The sequence below is a fragment of the Anarhichas minor genome, unplaced genomic scaffold (genome assembly GCF_050575085.1).
Source record: "Anarhichas minor isolate MPS153535 unplaced genomic scaffold, ASM5057508v1 ptg000135l, whole genome shotgun sequence".
NCBI lineage: Eukaryota > Metazoa > Chordata > Actinopteri > Perciformes > Anarhichadidae > Anarhichas > Anarhichas minor.
Genome location: NW_027466581.1, coordinates 190,001 through 207,500, shown reverse-complemented (window position 1 = coordinate 207,500; position 17,500 = coordinate 190,001). Strand labels below are relative to the sequence as shown.

General features: G+C 40.5%; 1 protein-coding gene across 2 annotated transcripts in view; it reads right to left on the bottom strand.

Moving 5' to 3' along the window:
* Positions 1-1,207: 1,207 nt before the first annotated feature.
* LOC142941545 (serine/threonine-protein kinase 4-like) overlaps positions 1,208-17,500 on the bottom strand; it is a 28,175-nt gene continuing 11,882 nt past the window's right edge. For both annotated transcript variants that reach the window (XM_076083489.1, XM_076083490.1), the window contains 7 exons: positions 15,837-16,001; positions 14,774-14,941; positions 14,407-14,544; positions 13,419-13,544; positions 12,854-13,076; positions 4,148-4,302; positions 1,208-1,974 (listed from right to left, as the gene is read on the bottom strand). In XM_076083489.1, coding sequence (XP_075939604.1) covers positions 1,816-1,974; positions 4,148-4,302; positions 12,854-13,076; positions 13,419-13,544; positions 14,407-14,544; positions 14,774-14,941; positions 15,837-16,001 — 1,134 coding nt within the window. In that variant the 3' untranslated portion in view covers positions 1,208-1,815. The remainder of the gene's footprint in view (positions 1,975-4,147; positions 4,303-12,853; positions 13,077-13,418; positions 13,545-14,406; positions 14,545-14,773; positions 14,942-15,836; positions 16,002-17,500) is intronic.

Here is a 17,500-nt window from a genome sequence, read left to right as displayed (position 1 = left end):
ACAAAATTAATTCAATTAAAAAACACAGAAATATTTTTTACTGTAAAAGTATAAAAACAAACAAGCGATTTAAATTTCCTCAGTTTTTTATTTATTTCTTTATTCAACAAACACAAACCAAATACCAGCAATCTGAAACATAAACAGACGTCACTGAATTCTTTAAGGCAAAATATAAACTTCAGAAACAGGAAGTGTGCAAATAAAAGACGAGTCAGCAGAAAAACTTCTCTTTATCTGAATAACGAAGAAGCAAAAATGTTCTTTTCTTTGTTTCCAGACGTCAGTTTTGTGTGGAAGTCAATGACGGTTTGAATGTTTTATGGTCAATATTACGTGAACAGATTTAAAACATCTGGAAAAAGACATTTGAGCTGCTGAAGACGAATAAATGAATCTATGTTTCAGCAGGATTTAGACATTTGAACTGATTCACTCATTAAACTAAAGTAGTAACTAAGACACAAAGTAATCCAGATGTGTTCCGTGTTTTCACTGATGTTTTAATAATTGTTCTCTTCGTACGGAACAAAGAACACAGAAACACTTTAACGTTGGTGTGAAAAGGCGGATTTAAAATAACAGTTTCATTTCCAGTGATTACGACTTTCATTTCACTCCCAGAACCAAACATGCATCATATTCCATAACAATCAAGCTGCATTATTTTCTAATATTTTCCCTTTTGAAATCCTCTCGTCTGAGATCAAAGTTCAGAAACATCGACAGTAAAAAAGCTTTTTGTTTTGTTTGTAACAAACAAGAAAACATGAAAAATGAAATTGTGCTCATGAGTTTAAACAGCATCTTGACTTATTGACTCGATAACTACTAAATATTTAATATAACTTAATGAAAAGCCTCTCGTTTTGTAATCAGAATATACAAATACAGCCGGATGTGCTCGTATATTTACAGAAAGAGTCTTTAACGATCTACGATGACTCAGCACGTTTCTATTTTTACACCCTGAACACTTTCATGACCTGAGAAGTTTAACTTCTGAACCTACGTAGAAAAATAAACCTGTTTCTGTGCTGATGGAGAGGAATGAAGCTTCAGACTGCAGCAGCTACCGACTGCAGCAGCTGCAGTCGGTAGCTGCTGCAGTCTGAAGCTGCTGCAGTCTGAAGCTGCTGCAGTCTGAAGCAGCTTCAGACTGCAGCAGCTTCAGACTGCAGCAGCTTCAGACTGCAGCTGCTGCAGTCTGCAGCAGCTTCAGACTGCAGCAGCTTCAGCTCAGTTATTTTGTTTTTTAGTTTACTAAAGAGTAAAAATATACGCTGGACTCTGAAATAAAGAAATAAAATGAAGAACACTGCAGGTTAAACACTGTCAGGAAATCTGGTCCAACAGTTATTTTGTTGAGCAGAAAATAAAAACATGATGATTTATGAAAAACCATAGAAACATGTACCGAATAAAGACATTTAGTTTTCATAATCAAGTTTAAAGTTGAGAGAGAATCATCTCCTTTTAGCCGTTCGTGATAGAAAACACCAGTTTGGTTTCTTCGTTTTTATCATTCGGGCAAAAGAGGCTGTGGAACTGAGTCCAGAGATGAGAGGAAACACCAGAACCTCAGTAAAGACCGTCAGCAGGTAGAAAGATATCGTACCACGAGATTAAGAGAAACCAGTTGGATTTGATGAACCATCGCTGTGTTTTAAACAGAAAGTGTAACAAAGAGAAAGAAGCTTGAGTCCAGATGAGCTGCTGATGGATTTAGAATCAAACGGTTCTGAGGAAGTTCTTCAGCGGTCTGACCTTCAGAAGTTCTTCTCACGTTCTCTAAAACGTCTCGCAGAAGAAACATCAGATGTTCTGCTGCCGGCGTTTTTTGGCCTCGATGGCGTCCAGGATGGGCTGCCTCTTGGTCTGGTAGCGCTGCCGGATCTCCTCGATCTCCTGCTCCATCTGAGGGTCCAGAGAGGCCAGACGCAGTCGCAGCTCCTCCACCGACCACGAGTTCACCTGCAAACATCAGCAGCTTCATCTCACCTGCTTCAACATCACACTCAATCAATTGAGTTGATCAACTCCATTATCTAGATCTCTAGAACACAACATTCCTTATTTCCAGCTTCTCAAGTGTGAGATTTTATTTTTACAGATGGTCAAACAAAAACAAGCATTTTGAAATTGTAAAAAGAACATTTATAGAGCAAATAATCCACAGATTACAGAGAAGATGGATGAAACATATTTGAAATGCTGCATTGGGTTTATAAGTTGAATTGGTTCACGTCACTCGATAATCTTTCATCATCTATTGTTTTAAAAGGGTCAAGAATCAACGTCTCTGCTCAGACACTAATGTATATTTGAACATCTATAGCTGAGGATGAAGACCATGTCATGTGATGGAAAGCTTGGTCCTTGTTTAGTCAACTGCTCCCTACCAACCACCATCTTCCTCTGATCCTGTAACCAATATGTATGTATTATACTCTAAAAGATATTATTGTACGAGTACACTATATATGTGTCCTCTCACTGATGGGGACCCCCCCCCCCCCCATGTTGCTTCAGTCCTCCACAGATCATTAACGGACACTTTGGAAAATCTTTACCCTAAACTACAAATAGCCTGAAGCCTGCCAGCGATGATCAAGGTGTTTGATAAGTGCATCTATTCTCTCTGCTGACATTCATGCAACCTGGAGGGCTCCCCCCCCCCCCAGCTTCGACCAGCAGCACTTCAGCTATTTATTACCCAGAAATCAATGCAGCTAAAATAACACTGGTGTCCAGCGGAGCGACAACCGTGAAGAGAGGAAAGAGAAAGATCCACAACTGGAGGAGAACCAGAGCCTGCAGATGTGTTTAGACCTGGAGAACACATTTAATATATATATATATATATATATATATATATATATATATATATATATATATATATATATATATACACACACACAGCAGTGGTGGGCCCTCAGGGCCTGCAAGGCCTTCTCTGCTGGCCTAAACAGAATCACAAAGTCTTAAATATTTTATAATTTAATAATTGTTCTTAAATACACTACATGTATTATAATTTATAAAGATATTTTTCCCATTATCTTATGTTCTCATTGCACAGCTACTGTCTTCCTCAGTTGCTCTGCTTCCAGTGCAGCTTGTTTTAAGTAGAGCTTTTATCCAATCAGATCTCACCTCTGTGTCTCTAGGTAAGAACAGAGACAGAGACCTGCAGACTCACAAGTGCATCTAGGATCTCCTTGAGATGTGTTCGGAGGAGACAGGAAGGATGGAGAGAAGGAGTCAGGAGACAAGAAGACCAACAAGGGAAGAATAAAGATAGACAGAACGGAACAGCTGAAGCAGGTTGTTCTCCGTCTTCTTCTCATGAATAATAGACGGTAGAGCTTCTTCCCTCCACATGTTCTAAGCTGCACTAGAACAACAGTGAACTGGCTGAAGCACACAGATACAAACTAAATATAAACGTCAAACACATCTTCATACCAGGGACTTTCTACACACATGACCTTCACATGTGAGGAAGAGATGGATACAGATTTAAATCAGACAACAAGACACGACTTTAGATCATGACATGGAAGTCAAATACAGAAATAGAGTGGACAGATCTAAAATTAAACCTCAGCACGAAGCCGCTCAACGTGTTTGAGATCTCAGAAGAAACTCCTTTTTATCCTCACGTTTCTACTGGAGCAGTGCAGTACCCCCCCCCCCCCCCTCCCTCCCCTCCCTCCCTCCCTCCCTCACTCACTCACATCACTGCAGGTAACGGTAGTGATGACATCACTGCAGGTATGTCATAGTCAGTTTGATCACAAGAACAGGATCATCAGTGAAACGTAATCACAGATCAATGTTTAGATGAGAATGTATTTTAAAGATTTAGGAACTTTTAGTTTTGCTGCTCAAAAAAACCCATTTGTTTACAAACAAGAACAATAACAAAGTTGATTATTTTCTTAATTAATTGTCATTTTTTCTTACAAAATAATCAAAAGGAACCAATAAGAGTATCGATAAGAATATTGATAAGAGTACTAGTATCGATAGAATCCTAACGATGACCATCACGACTCGTTTGGGCTTCAGTAGGTTGACTTGCTAATGTTAGCATAGCATGCCGTGGCTAAAGCTAACACACACACACACACAGGTTACTCACCACCTCCAGGTCTCCTTCGGTGGGCAGTCTGCGGTTGTCTGCGTTGTTGTCTCCTCTGTCTCCTGCCTCCTTGTGACTGTTGGCCTCCTTCTCTTTCTGCTCAAAGTACTCGAGGAAGGACGGCTTGTTGGCCGGCTGCATCGTCTCGTCTCTCCCTAACAGACACAAGATCAACGTTTACTGACAGAGTCCTGATGTAAATACTTAATAATACATTAAAGGTCTAATGTTTAAAAAGCCGTTTGATTACGTTGATTTAATCTACAGATCTGTGAAACTAAGATTAAATCTAAAGAGTTCAGTAGTTTCTTCTTCCTGAAAAAAGGCTTAAAGAACGATTAAGTTCACTGTAATACGTATAAACGCCTCGGTACATATGTGGAGGTTCAGCACGCTTAATGTTGAACTAGTGATGCTTAGTTTCTGTTTATGTCGGCTAATATTCAGAATCCAGTCCGTTAGCTCGCCTTCATGACTGCAGCACAAGATGTGCAGGATCAAATAAAACAAAAGGAGAAGATGCTGTCTGTGGCTTTGTGTTCAGACAAGTAGTTCATTTAGCATGTTAATATTAATGTTAATACAGTAAATATATCACATATTTCTGTTAGACAACACAACCAACAGTTCAGAGGATCAGTTGCATCATTAAAGCAGCAATAAGAACCAGATCACCGTAAGATATCTGAACTAATTCAATAGATGATCGATAGACGATCAAGATAGATCAGGGGTCTCCAATTGGCGGACCACGGTCCGGACCCAGACGCCGTTGTATCCGGACCCAGGACCTAAAATCTATTTTATTTTGACAGAGCGCTTCTATTTTAACCGGCGCAGCTTTTTCAGCCTTTACGGTACTTGTTCAGCGGTGCAGGAAACGCACCGACCAATGCGTTGTAACTCACATCACGTGATGCAGCTCAGCCAATCAAATATGAGTATTCTGACAAGTTCCCTGACTGGAGTGATATGTTCACACACCGGGGGAGAGACGAGGAGAGAGAAGGAAGAGCAGGAGAATAATACGAGAGTCAGAGAAGTTCACATGACGTTCTCCAAAGAGAGAGAAGTGTTCAGAGAGACCAGAGTCTTTAACCAAGAATGAACAGACTCTTACAGGTTCATTCTTCACACGGACAGTTTATAACCAGTGTGTCTCACATGTTCAGAGACCGTGACGATTATTAAAAGCGGTAAATGAAGCGACACTACGAGACAAAGCACAACTCTTTTGAGCAAACGTATCCTCTCACATCTGAATGAAGTCACAGAAAATAAACCTGAGAGTCCAAAATGATCAGAATCCTAACACATGAATTCACTGTTCAACAAGGATGTAAACAGAGAGAATAGAGCTGAAACAAGTGGTTTAATAACCACAGATAAAGTCCATGCTCACTCATTTATCTTTTTAGAAGATGAGAAAAATATAATATTGTGGCTTTTTTGATTGACATCACTTCACACCTGAATGAACTGAATTTAAAGCTGCAGGACAATTCAGTGAAATTATTTTTTCTAAAATTAAGTACTTTATTTTAAGATGCACATTTTTGAAAAGCTTTCTGTTATGTCAGTTATTCTTTATTCCAGCCAGCGTCGGAAATACACGAGGGCAAAGGGCAAAACTGCCCCAAAGAAATATAATTTTGCCCCTGATATCACGAGGAGAGGGGCAAAAAATGCCCCCATAATTTCCTCTAATAATAGTAATAATTTACTGAACTTGTCAAAAACATCGTAGCCTATATGACCCGGTCCAGTTGCCATAGAATGGTTTTGATTTTCGCCTTGACTGATGTTGCGTGTGCGTGAAGAAGCGAACGTTCTAAAGGAATAAATAAATGGAGGCTTCTTCATCAGACCTGTGACTGCGGTGAACTCAGCAGACACTGACATGTTAGTGCTCCTATATGCTGACATTCACGGTAAACTCATTCAAACGGCACAGATCGGGAGCGAGCGAAGGACTTTGAAAGTTAGCGGAAAGATTAACGTGAGACAACATCCGGTTGCATAATGAAATTAGATTAAATGAATTATATTCACATTAAGTATAAAACATGCTGCCTGCATCTCGTGAGTTAAAGGGAAAATACACCTAAATTGTGCATAAAGTGTCTTTATTCTTTGATTTGAGGGTTGCTGGAAATGAATATTACCTGACTGACAGTCAATTAAGATATTTTACTCAGTAAAAACTCTGAACTGAATTTGTATCTTCAAATGGCACATTTTTAAAATTTAAAATTTTTACGGTGCTATAAAAATGTTTTTCTCAAATATTCCACACAATGACTGATGTATATGTAATCAAGGCATCGTTGACTTAATAAGTGTTAATAGTTGTTTAAAAAAATGTAATAATAACAATAAATAACAACAAAGAAATAAGAATAAATTGAATATGATTGTTCCACAAGGAATTATTTATAATAAATAAACCTGTAGATATCAAGAGATACATACTGTCCCATAACCATGGAGTGTTAAAGTATTGTGTTTCTGAATGTTGTGCCGTTATCTCCGGGTAAAAAGAAAGAAAAAAGGTTGGATTATTAAAAAATGTATTATTTATTTTTTAGTTATTTTTTATCTCTAAGACTAAGTGTTATCTACTGGCAGGCAAGGTGGTGACAAGACGTACTTTAGAGAACCCCAAAATACGTATATTCTTTAAAAGAGAAGAAACAACGCTGCCTCTGGAGCCCTGAGAACCAGCTAGTTGACCCATCAGCTTTCAATAATAATCATAACTAATGAATGATCAGAACAGAGACGTCAGACAGAGACATAAATGCTGCATAACATTTACATGTAATGACGCGTCCTTGTATGTAAATTCATTCCATCTAAAGTCGGACTAAACGTGACATAAAGTCTCCTCTAAGGGTTTTACACTGATGTGATGACGCCTCCAGTCCACTAGGGGTCACCGGTCCTTTTCCTCCGGTTGCAAAAACATGTCTGGTTGTATAGAAGTCTATGAGAAAATGACTCTACTTCTCTCTTGATTTATTACCTCAGTAAACATTGTAAACATGAGTTTATGGTCTCAATCTCTAGTTTCAAGTCTTCTTCAATACAGCATGATGTTCATTTAGTACATTATGGTCCATTTAGAGTCACACAGACCATAAAGCAGGGGATGCTTTAGGGGGCGGGGCTACACGGTGACTAACAGGTCTCTTCCAGAGCTCTAAAAGCTCAGCTCCTGAACATGGAGGTCTCTTTCTCTGCTGAGACGGTTGCTGTTTTGGTTTTGTTTGCTGCAGACATTTTTCATACTGACATCACTGATAACTGACTTGTCTTTTGAATAAATCTGCCTGATTATGACTCTTTAACTGGTCCGGTCTCCGGTTTCTGTTGCAGCCTCTGGGTCGTGTTTGTAACGGACTTTTTGTGAGGAGCTGGAGAACCAAACCAGACACAAACACCACGATAACAGGAAGCAAACATCTCATCGCTGTAACAGAATGAATGTTTATTCTCCTCCACGCTGGACGGAGCTCTGAGAAGTCATCGTTGAAGGAAACCAGCTGCAGGTTTTTCCAACATTTTCAGATGAAGAAGAAGCTCTGACTCATAAAGATCCATCATCTCTTTGATTCTGGTATCTGGTGTTTGTTTGTATATGTCTGCGTGTTTACATTCAGATCTGTGGTGATTAGAATCATAAATGTCTGAATGTCAAACATCTTCAAGAGGAAAACTTGCTGCATTAGTTTTAATCAGAAGAGACGGACACGAGGAGCCGAACGATGCTTCAGAAAGTCACAAAGTTGATTTAAACTTTGCGTATTCTGAGCCCGTTCTTCTGATTTACTGTCATTTAGGGACTTTTTGTCCACATTTCTGGCAGCAGATTGAGAGGAAATGACGAGTCTTTTTTACTGGAAGCAACGTCAACAAAGTACACGATTCATTGTAATATTAAAGTGCATCAGCACTCACAATGAGAGGCTGACGGCCTGATGCCAACAACACAAACAATAAATAACAAAGAGTAATAAACCTGTTGGTCGCCCACTGACAAGCCCATTCGTTTCTGACCAATCAGATCGGTTGTCAGTGGACTTGCTTACCTTCCATAAAACAGAATAAAAGGATGAAAACGAGAAGATAGAGTTCCTGAAACTAAGACGTCTCAAGTAAACCGGCGCTTGTTTTTTATTTGTATTTATTGATGATTTAACGCCGTGTAATGATGTTCACCCAGAGAAGCTGCTGGTTAGCTTGAGGCCTCAGTGGGATTAGTAACTTCATTCTGTCGCACACAGCCTGTAAACCAGCAGCGTGAAAGGTTTCCACAGTTTGAACTTAAAGAGAGAGGACTAAATGAATCTTTAATACCGTACAGAGAACAAAGAGCTGAATCCACTACTGTGTACATTGAGAGTGAGTCACTGTACTTGTGACGTTCCCAGCAAAGCATTTAAAGATGAGAGAACATTGTTACGGCTCAGAGATGGAAAAGTACATTTAGAACGTAATGCTTCCATGTGAACACATCTCAGACTACGAGTGGACTCAGAGTCATAAGTGCATCTACGCTTTGTCTTTTGTTTTATGTGTCTGTGTCTGCAGACACATAAAACACTATAAATAGAACATAAACTGAGCTGCTACTAATGTCTGAAGTGATATTCTAAAACAGCATCATACTGTAATTAACAGACTCAAAAGAGATTCAAAGAGATTCAAAAACCGCTGACTCAGCAAAAACACGAGACCTCCGTCAGAGACACGAGACCCCCGTCAGAGACACGAGACCTCCGTCAGAGACACGAGACCCCCTTCAGAGACACGAGACCCCCTTCAGAGACACGAGAACTCCGTCAGAGACACGAGAACTCCGTCAGAGACACGAGACCCCCTTCAGAGACACGAGACCTCCGTCAGAGACACGAGACCTCCGTCAGAGACACGAGACCCCCGTCAGAGACATGAGGTCTCCGTCAGAGACACGAGACCCCCGTCAGAGACACGAGACCCCCTTCAGAGACACGAGGTCTCCGTCAGAGACACGAGACCCCCTTCAGAGACACGAGACCTCCGTCAGAGACACGAGACCCCCTTCAGAGACACGAGACCTCCGTCAGAGGCACGAGACCTCCGTCAGAGACACGAGACCTCCGTCAGAGACACGAGACCCCCGTCAGAGACACGAGGTCTCCGTCAGAGACACGAGACCCCCGTCAGAGACACGAGGTCTCCGTCAGACACGAGACAATCTGAAGAAACTTTACAAATCAGAGGTTTTAAATCCAGCTCAGTGTCAAACTAGACTAGTAGGAAACCTTCTAGAAGGCTGGACCTGAGGAGACCAGGTGGACCATCTTCTGCAGGACTGAACAAGAAAATAAACAAGGTGAGGTTCAACATGTAGGAGATGGTTGATGGTTGGAGGCCTTAAATTCACGATGTAATATAACGATATTTAAGTCTACGGTATTGCCGGGTATGTCATGATATGAACAATTTATATCACGAGTAATTATCACGGTTTCACGATTATTAACCAGAATAGTTTGAATAGAGATGAACTAATATATTTATTATTACTATCATCAACTATTTCCTTTTACTTGAAGTCATCTGTATATAGGAGTGATTTAAATAAAAACACACCATTCAAATGATTAGGAAATAAAAGCTTCTAATTTAATGATAAACAAATCTATAATAATGTTCTTAGAGCTCGTGTTAGAAGTTAAACATCATAATTCATCTCTAATATCTATTTTATATTAACGTGAAAATATCTCCTTCAAACTACTGGATTTATTCAAGTTTATCACCTAAACTACATTTTACACGTGAACACATCATGATAACGTTATAATGTACCTTCAGCCAGTACTCATGTTCACTGAGCAGAGCCTGAAGGCATCATCATGTAACTGAAGTGAACCTCCGTACCAACATTGGTAACTCTTGTGGACACTTGTAAACATGTTGGACGTATAGACTCCGTTGTCTTTGTAATGATTGATGTCATTCTGACTGTTATGCTGCTCTAAAGACATGTTCTACTTCTAGTAGTGATGGTTCTGTTTCTATAGAGGAGCAGGACTTTCATTTTGAAGTTAAAAAACGAACGTAAAATGTGACATGAGACAAATAAACGTCCCAAAACCGCCTGATGTTCAGAGGGTTTACGGTAAACACTGCTGTGATCTCATAACTCACCAACATAAACCTCAGTGAGAGAAACTCAGAGTCTGATCACGACGAATTAAAAGGCTTTTTATTATTCAGCTCCATTAGTGAGGATCAATATGTGATCAGGATCCTCAAGGACCCTTTAGCATCAGACTGTGGTCATTAGCATGACACACACACACACACACACACGATACTAATGTGATTATAAAGTCTGAATGTTCTTGTGTTAATGCTGTTTGAACTGCCAGCAGTGGAGATCCATACTAACTCAATACTAGGACGTCAGACTGTGTGTGTGTGTGTGTGTGTGTCAGAGACATTAGTGTGTGTGGGTGTGTATATGAGACAGTAGTGTGTGTGTGGAGGAAAATGAATGCATTTCAATGTTCAATCTTCCTTCTGCTCTTTCCTTTATACATTTTACATTTCTCTCTTTTCTCTCAATATGTTTATTTATGTGAACAAACCTTCTTGCCAGTAAACCTGATCCAGGCTGTGTTAGGGAGGGCAATGCATGCTGGGAAAATGACCCCACTCACCATCCAGAAGCTGCTATCAGCTGAAGCTGCCGGTCTCCATTGGCTCATGAACATAAAGCTCTGTGGATGTTGTGTAGGAGGTTTAATATCGTCACATTAGACTAAACGTCACAGAGGAACAAACATGAACTCATCTAAACTCAGCGTGATTCTTTAGTGTACAAACACAAACACATGAAACAGAGTCCAACGCTAACGACTCCCACACTGCAACAAAGAGTCCAGGCAGCTCCACCAATCCCTCCATAAACAACAACAACAAGAAGGTGTAAAATGAGATTGGGAGGATTTTGGATTGACTCTAAACAGCTCTCAACATAACTGTTTTGATGTCTTCCAGTCAGGCTTTCGACAGCACCACAGCACTGAAACTGCTCTTGTTCAGGTTTTCAACGACATCCACTTAAACACAGACAATGGCAGAAGTTCAGTCTTAGTATTACTGGATCTCAGTGCTGCATTCGACACGGCCGACCATGACATACTACTAGAAAGACTAAACATCTGGGTGGGACTCTCTGCACAGCACTCAACTGGTTTGAATCCTACTTGAAGGACCGAGAATACTTTGTGTCTGTAGCTAATTACACATCAGAGCTGACTAACATGACATGTGGTGTTCCCCAAGGTTCAATACTGGGGCCTCTTCTGTTCAACATCTACATGCTTCCACTAGCTCAGATTATGGAAAACAACAAAGTGTGTTATCATAATTATGCAGACGACACACAAATCTACATAACTATGTCACCAGGGGACTACAATCCCATAAAAGGGGCTGGGTCACTGCACTGAACGAATCAACAACTGGATGTGCCAGAATGTAAAAAGTCAGCCAGAAAGCTGCAGCTCGAGTCCTCACTAAGACCAGGAGGGTGGATCACATCACTCCAGTTCTGAGGTCTTTGCACTGGCTTCCTGTCCAACAAAGACTTGACTTTAAAGTCCTGCTGTTGGTTTATAAAGCACTGAATGGTTTAGGGCCAAAACACATCTCTGATCTGCTGCTACCTTATGAACCATCCTGACCCCTTAGGTCGTCTGGGACCGGTCTACTTCCTGTTCCCAGAGTCAGAACTAAACATGGAGAAGCAGCGTTCAGTTGTTCTGCTCCACATATCTGGAACAAAGTCCAGAAAGCTGCAGGTCTGCTGAGACCCTCAGCTCCTTTAAATCAAGACTGAAGACTTTTCTGTTTGCTGCCTTTGATTCAACCACATTCAAGGATATTAATACATTTCTGCATTTTACTACTGTATTTTATTTCTTACACTGCTTTTTAGTGTTTCAATCAATGCTCTTAACTGTTTTTAAATCTCCTTTTGCCTCATGTTTTTAGTGGTTTTATGTGAATCATAACGATGCTACCAGAGCTAACAGTGTTCATCTGAGGGGGAACGGGAGGGTAAGTGCTACGTTTTCATTTAAAAAAAAGTGACAACAGACACAGCTTTGTAAGTCAGCACACACACACACACACAGAGAGAAACACACACACACACACACACACACACACACACACACACACACACACACACACACACACACACACACACACACACACACACACACACACACACACACACACACACACACACACACACACACACACACAGAGCCTCAGTCAGTGCGACGGTCACACTACGCCCTCTAGTGGATGAAGAACAAAGTCGAGCTGAGGATCCTAAAGAGGAACCAAACGTTTTAACGTGTTAGACTCTTTGATTTAAGAAGATCGGCCTGAACTCACTGAACCTTTCAATCTGTGCTCAGCAGCTATCGCACAGGTTCAGAAGCAGAACTCTGACACGTTGTCATGTCACACTTTGGCTTTCAAACAACGACAGATGAAGAGACGTAGATTTAAAAACAGTTCCTCATCAGCTGTTCCTCTTACTCTCATTTCAGTAAACTGCTAAATGCTTCCCGGTGGTTCTGTCAGACTCGATCACGTTTGTGTTCCTCATCTCTACGCAGGATTCACTAATCTTACTTTTCATAGTTCCAGCTTCTTCCTCGTCCTCGTCATCAGAGTTGATGACCATGGTTCCAAGCTGTGACCTCATGGTTCCCGTGTCCTCGTCATCGTCGTCGTGTGAGATCATGGTCCGAGCCGTCCCGCTGAGGGAACCGGCCAACGAGCCGGCGGCCCGGATGGTTCCAGAGTCTTTGGTTCCTGCTCTCACCATCGTGCCCTGGTCCACCTCGTCTTCATCCTGGAACACAGAGAGGACTTTATCACACAGGTTTAAGGTGAGCTGCTGGTCGTCTGGTGGTTTCAGGGCCAACAACAAACTGTATGACGAGAAGTAATGACGTCATCACACCGACATCAATAACAACTGTTGATGTAGCGCCTTTGGTTGTTCACAATGTAACATTATCAGAGATCAGCTAACTGCAACTGAATATTGGCCGATATCGATCTCATTATTATTTTCTGATTCCTACATGTTTTTTTAGTGTAATTGATTTAGCGTGATAGTAAATAAGTTTGTGGAGGTTAAAGGAGATCTAAATGTAGAATAAATCAGCGAGCGGTTACGGTTTAACTTTACCGAGTTGTCTTCGTCTTCCTGCTCTCTTTGCTCCGCCTCCTCTTGTCTCTTCAGTTTGATCTCCATGGCGTCTGTGATCAGAGCTCTGAGGATGGAGCTGGGTTTAGCTGACTTGATGAAGGGATGCTGAAGGAAAGAGAGAGAGAATATATCAAGCATATCTTGCTGCCCAATATGTATTAACATGCCACAACCTGAGGGACAGTGAGTGACCCACACACACATTATACATACATACATACATACATACATACATACATATATACATACATACACACATACATACACACATACATACATACATACATATATACATATATACATATATACATATATACATATATACATATATACATATATACATATATACATACATACATACATACATATATACATACATACATACATACATATATACATACATACATACATACATATATACATATATACATACATACATATATACATACATACATACATACATATATACATACATACATATATACATATATACATACATACATACATATATACATACATACATATATACATATATACATACATACATACATATATACATACATATATACATATATACATACATACATACATATATACATATATACATATATACACACATATATACATACATACATACATACATATATACATATATACATACATACATACATACATATATACATACATACATACATATATACATACATACATACATACATACATACATACATACATACATACATATATACATATATACATATATACATATATACATATATACATATATACATATATACATATATACATATATACATATATACATATATACATACATACATATATACATATATACATACATACATATATACATATATACATATATACATACATACATACATACATACATACATACATACATACACACACACACACACACACACACACTGTTACCTGTAATAACTCTCACCTGTAATAACTGTGTGGCCGTCGCTCTGTTTTCTGGGTTCTTCACCAAACACTGGCGGACAAAGTCTTGGAAGGACAGAGACCACAGATCTGGGGTCCTGAACGTTGGAGGAGGATTGGTGGGGATCATGAAGATGGCCTGGAAGAGGAGACGAGATTCAGGAGAGGACAAATGAAGAGGAGACGAGATTCAGTAGAGGACGAATGAAGAGGAGACGAGATTCAGTAGAACAGAAGAAGAAGTGCATGCAGAGAGAAACACTCAACAATTCTCTTGATCCAAACGTTTCCTCCTCAAAATTCCACGTCAGCTCGTGTCCGTGTGAGAATAACTGAGGCTCAACATCTCTACACACAGACTCTCTCACCCTCATGGGATGGATGTCGGCGTAGGGCGGCTTCCCCTCAGCCATCTCTATGGCCGTGATCCCCAGAGACCAGATGTCGGCCACACAGTTGTACCCGATCTCCTGGATGACCTCCGGAGCCATCCAGAACGGCGTGCCGATGACCGTGTTCCTCTTCGCCATGGTGTCCTAAAGGGAGAGACGAATGTTGTTCATCCTTGTTTTCTATCGTCGGTGCAGAATGTTGTGAGATGTAAAAGAGTTCTCCAAGAGCACAAAGACAGGGAACCTGTTTATAGATGTCTCAAAGTCACCCGATTTCTGACGATTGTTGTCGCCGCCATGTTGGGTACAGATGTTACACGTGTAGCGACATAATGCTAACGCTCTTCACCAGCATTGTCACTCATTTACTACAAGGTATGCAGAGTCTCTCAAAGAGTCTCTCAAAGTATTTTCCAGCCACTGAAATCCTCAGAGACTGGCTGACTTTACTCTTCATGTATATATTATATCGACTTGGTACACTCCTACAGTGTAGCTTATGCATCGGAACGGTGCCTTTAGGATGAGTGCAGTACCACCATTCATCCACCAGATGGTGATCAGACCTTCTGATCGCCGAGCAGCAAAGGTAAGATGTTATTTATAGTTATGGCTGTATAAAGTGAAGTTTATTGGTTCAGTGGGTTTGTCTTGGAGTGATCAGTTGGTATCTGTGGAGTCATATCGTCTGTATATTTAGCATGAAGTAGAATAATCGCTAGCACAACTAATCATGCATGTGGTGTTGTTTTTAACTAAGTGAGCATTTAGTTGCTTGGTTGGCGTTCTTTTAGGTAAAAAGTTGTAATCAGGAGCTTTTCCCGTTATCTCTTTAATAAGAGCATCTTCATCTACACTGATTCAGAGTCAGATCTGTTTAAATCTGAACCACTATAACAATCTCACTAGTTAAGATTCCTGCTTCGTTATATGTGTTGTAAAAGTTACATCTGGTTTTATTAATTCTGTTGACATGTATCTATATTTAAACCAAACAAACATTCAGTACACATGATGTCATTATCTAATGTGTCCTCACTGTGAGTTGTCCGGCTACTCCGAAGTCGGCCAGCTTGGCCTGACCCTCTGAGTTCAGCAGGATGTTTCCTGCTTTGATGTCTCTGTGGATTTTCCTCATGAAGTGGAGATACTCCAAACCCTTTAGGGTGGACTGTAGGATGGCGGCGATCTCCTCCTCTGTTATCTACACACACACACACGCACACACACACACACACACACACACACACACACACACACACACACACACACACACACACACACACAGTAAGTATCAAAGTATCGTCAAAGTACTCAAAATGAGTGCCTACCTCCCCTGTGTGCGCGACTGTCTGTGTGACTGTGTGTGTGTGTGACTGTGTGTGTGACTGTGTGTGTGTGACTGTGTGTGTGTGTGTGTGACTGTGTGTGTGTGTGTGTGTGTGCAGGGTTCATACACATTTTGACCAATGGATTTCCATGACTTTTCCATGACTCTAAACCAAATTTCCATGACCAAACATTTTGTGAAATCTCGGTGTATACATGAAAAAGTGAGAAAATGTATTTAAACTAACAATGAGAATTCAAAGCATACAGTAAACCTTAAATGACACAAACGAATGAGAGACAATAGTTTGATTAAAAGAATAAACATTTATAAATATACTCTGGTTGACAGGCATTCATAACACTGACACATCAATAAGAGCTTTAGTAGGTAGCAGCATCCAGCTAGTGCACATGTTGCTTTCCCTTTTGTAGTGCAAATGTTTCATTGAACCCTGTTACTGTACGGCTTCATATTAACTTCCACTGTTACTGTACAGCTGGTAGAATTGTGGCCCATCTTCTATTTGCAATTAATATGCATTCAATCCAGTTCAATTATTTAAATGATAATGATAATCTACTCTGGTTGAGGTAATTTATCAAGAGTAAAATAATAGCTGTGATCTATACACACCTCTGCATTAGCAACCTGCTGAAATGAAGGTACAGGCACCTTAACACTCATTACTTCAGGGTTCTTGAGAGCAACGTGGGACTGTTGGTCCACTGGCTGTGGTCATCACAGTGAACAGTGTGATGAGAGGACATGTGAGCCCTTGTTGCTGTAGTTCATCTCATGGAGCAGAGGCTGCATGTAGCATAGCCTGCCTTATCAATGTATTTAAAACACTGTGACAGCAGGAAGCTGTACTCACGTCTGTTTAGACCTCCACCTTTATCCAGGCCCAGCTCCACCTTTATCTAGGCCCAGCTCCACCTTTATCCAGGCCCAGCTCCACCTTTATCCAGGCCCAGCTCCACTCACATCTCAGCCCTGTGTCAAGCTGCGCTACACAACCAGCCTCCTCTCCCTGAAGCTCTTTGACCTCATCATCTCATCAGTATCTGGGCCTCATGTTTCATGGTCATGAAAGTTATTCTGACCACGAAATCATCCTCATTCTACTTTGAGTTAAAACAAACAACCTGCAACCAGATGCGCCGGTGTTCCGGTTTAACGTTAACGAGTGACCGCGTGAACTGAACCGGAACACGGGGGGCTGCATGTTTCATCATGTTACGTTTTTTCCTTCTAAATCGCGATAATGACGAACGTTAACAGTCGACAAAGTTCCGCATGCTGTGGACGTTAACTTAACCCAGCAAGTCTGAACTTTAACGGAACTTAAACTGTAACGGAGGGAAATGAAG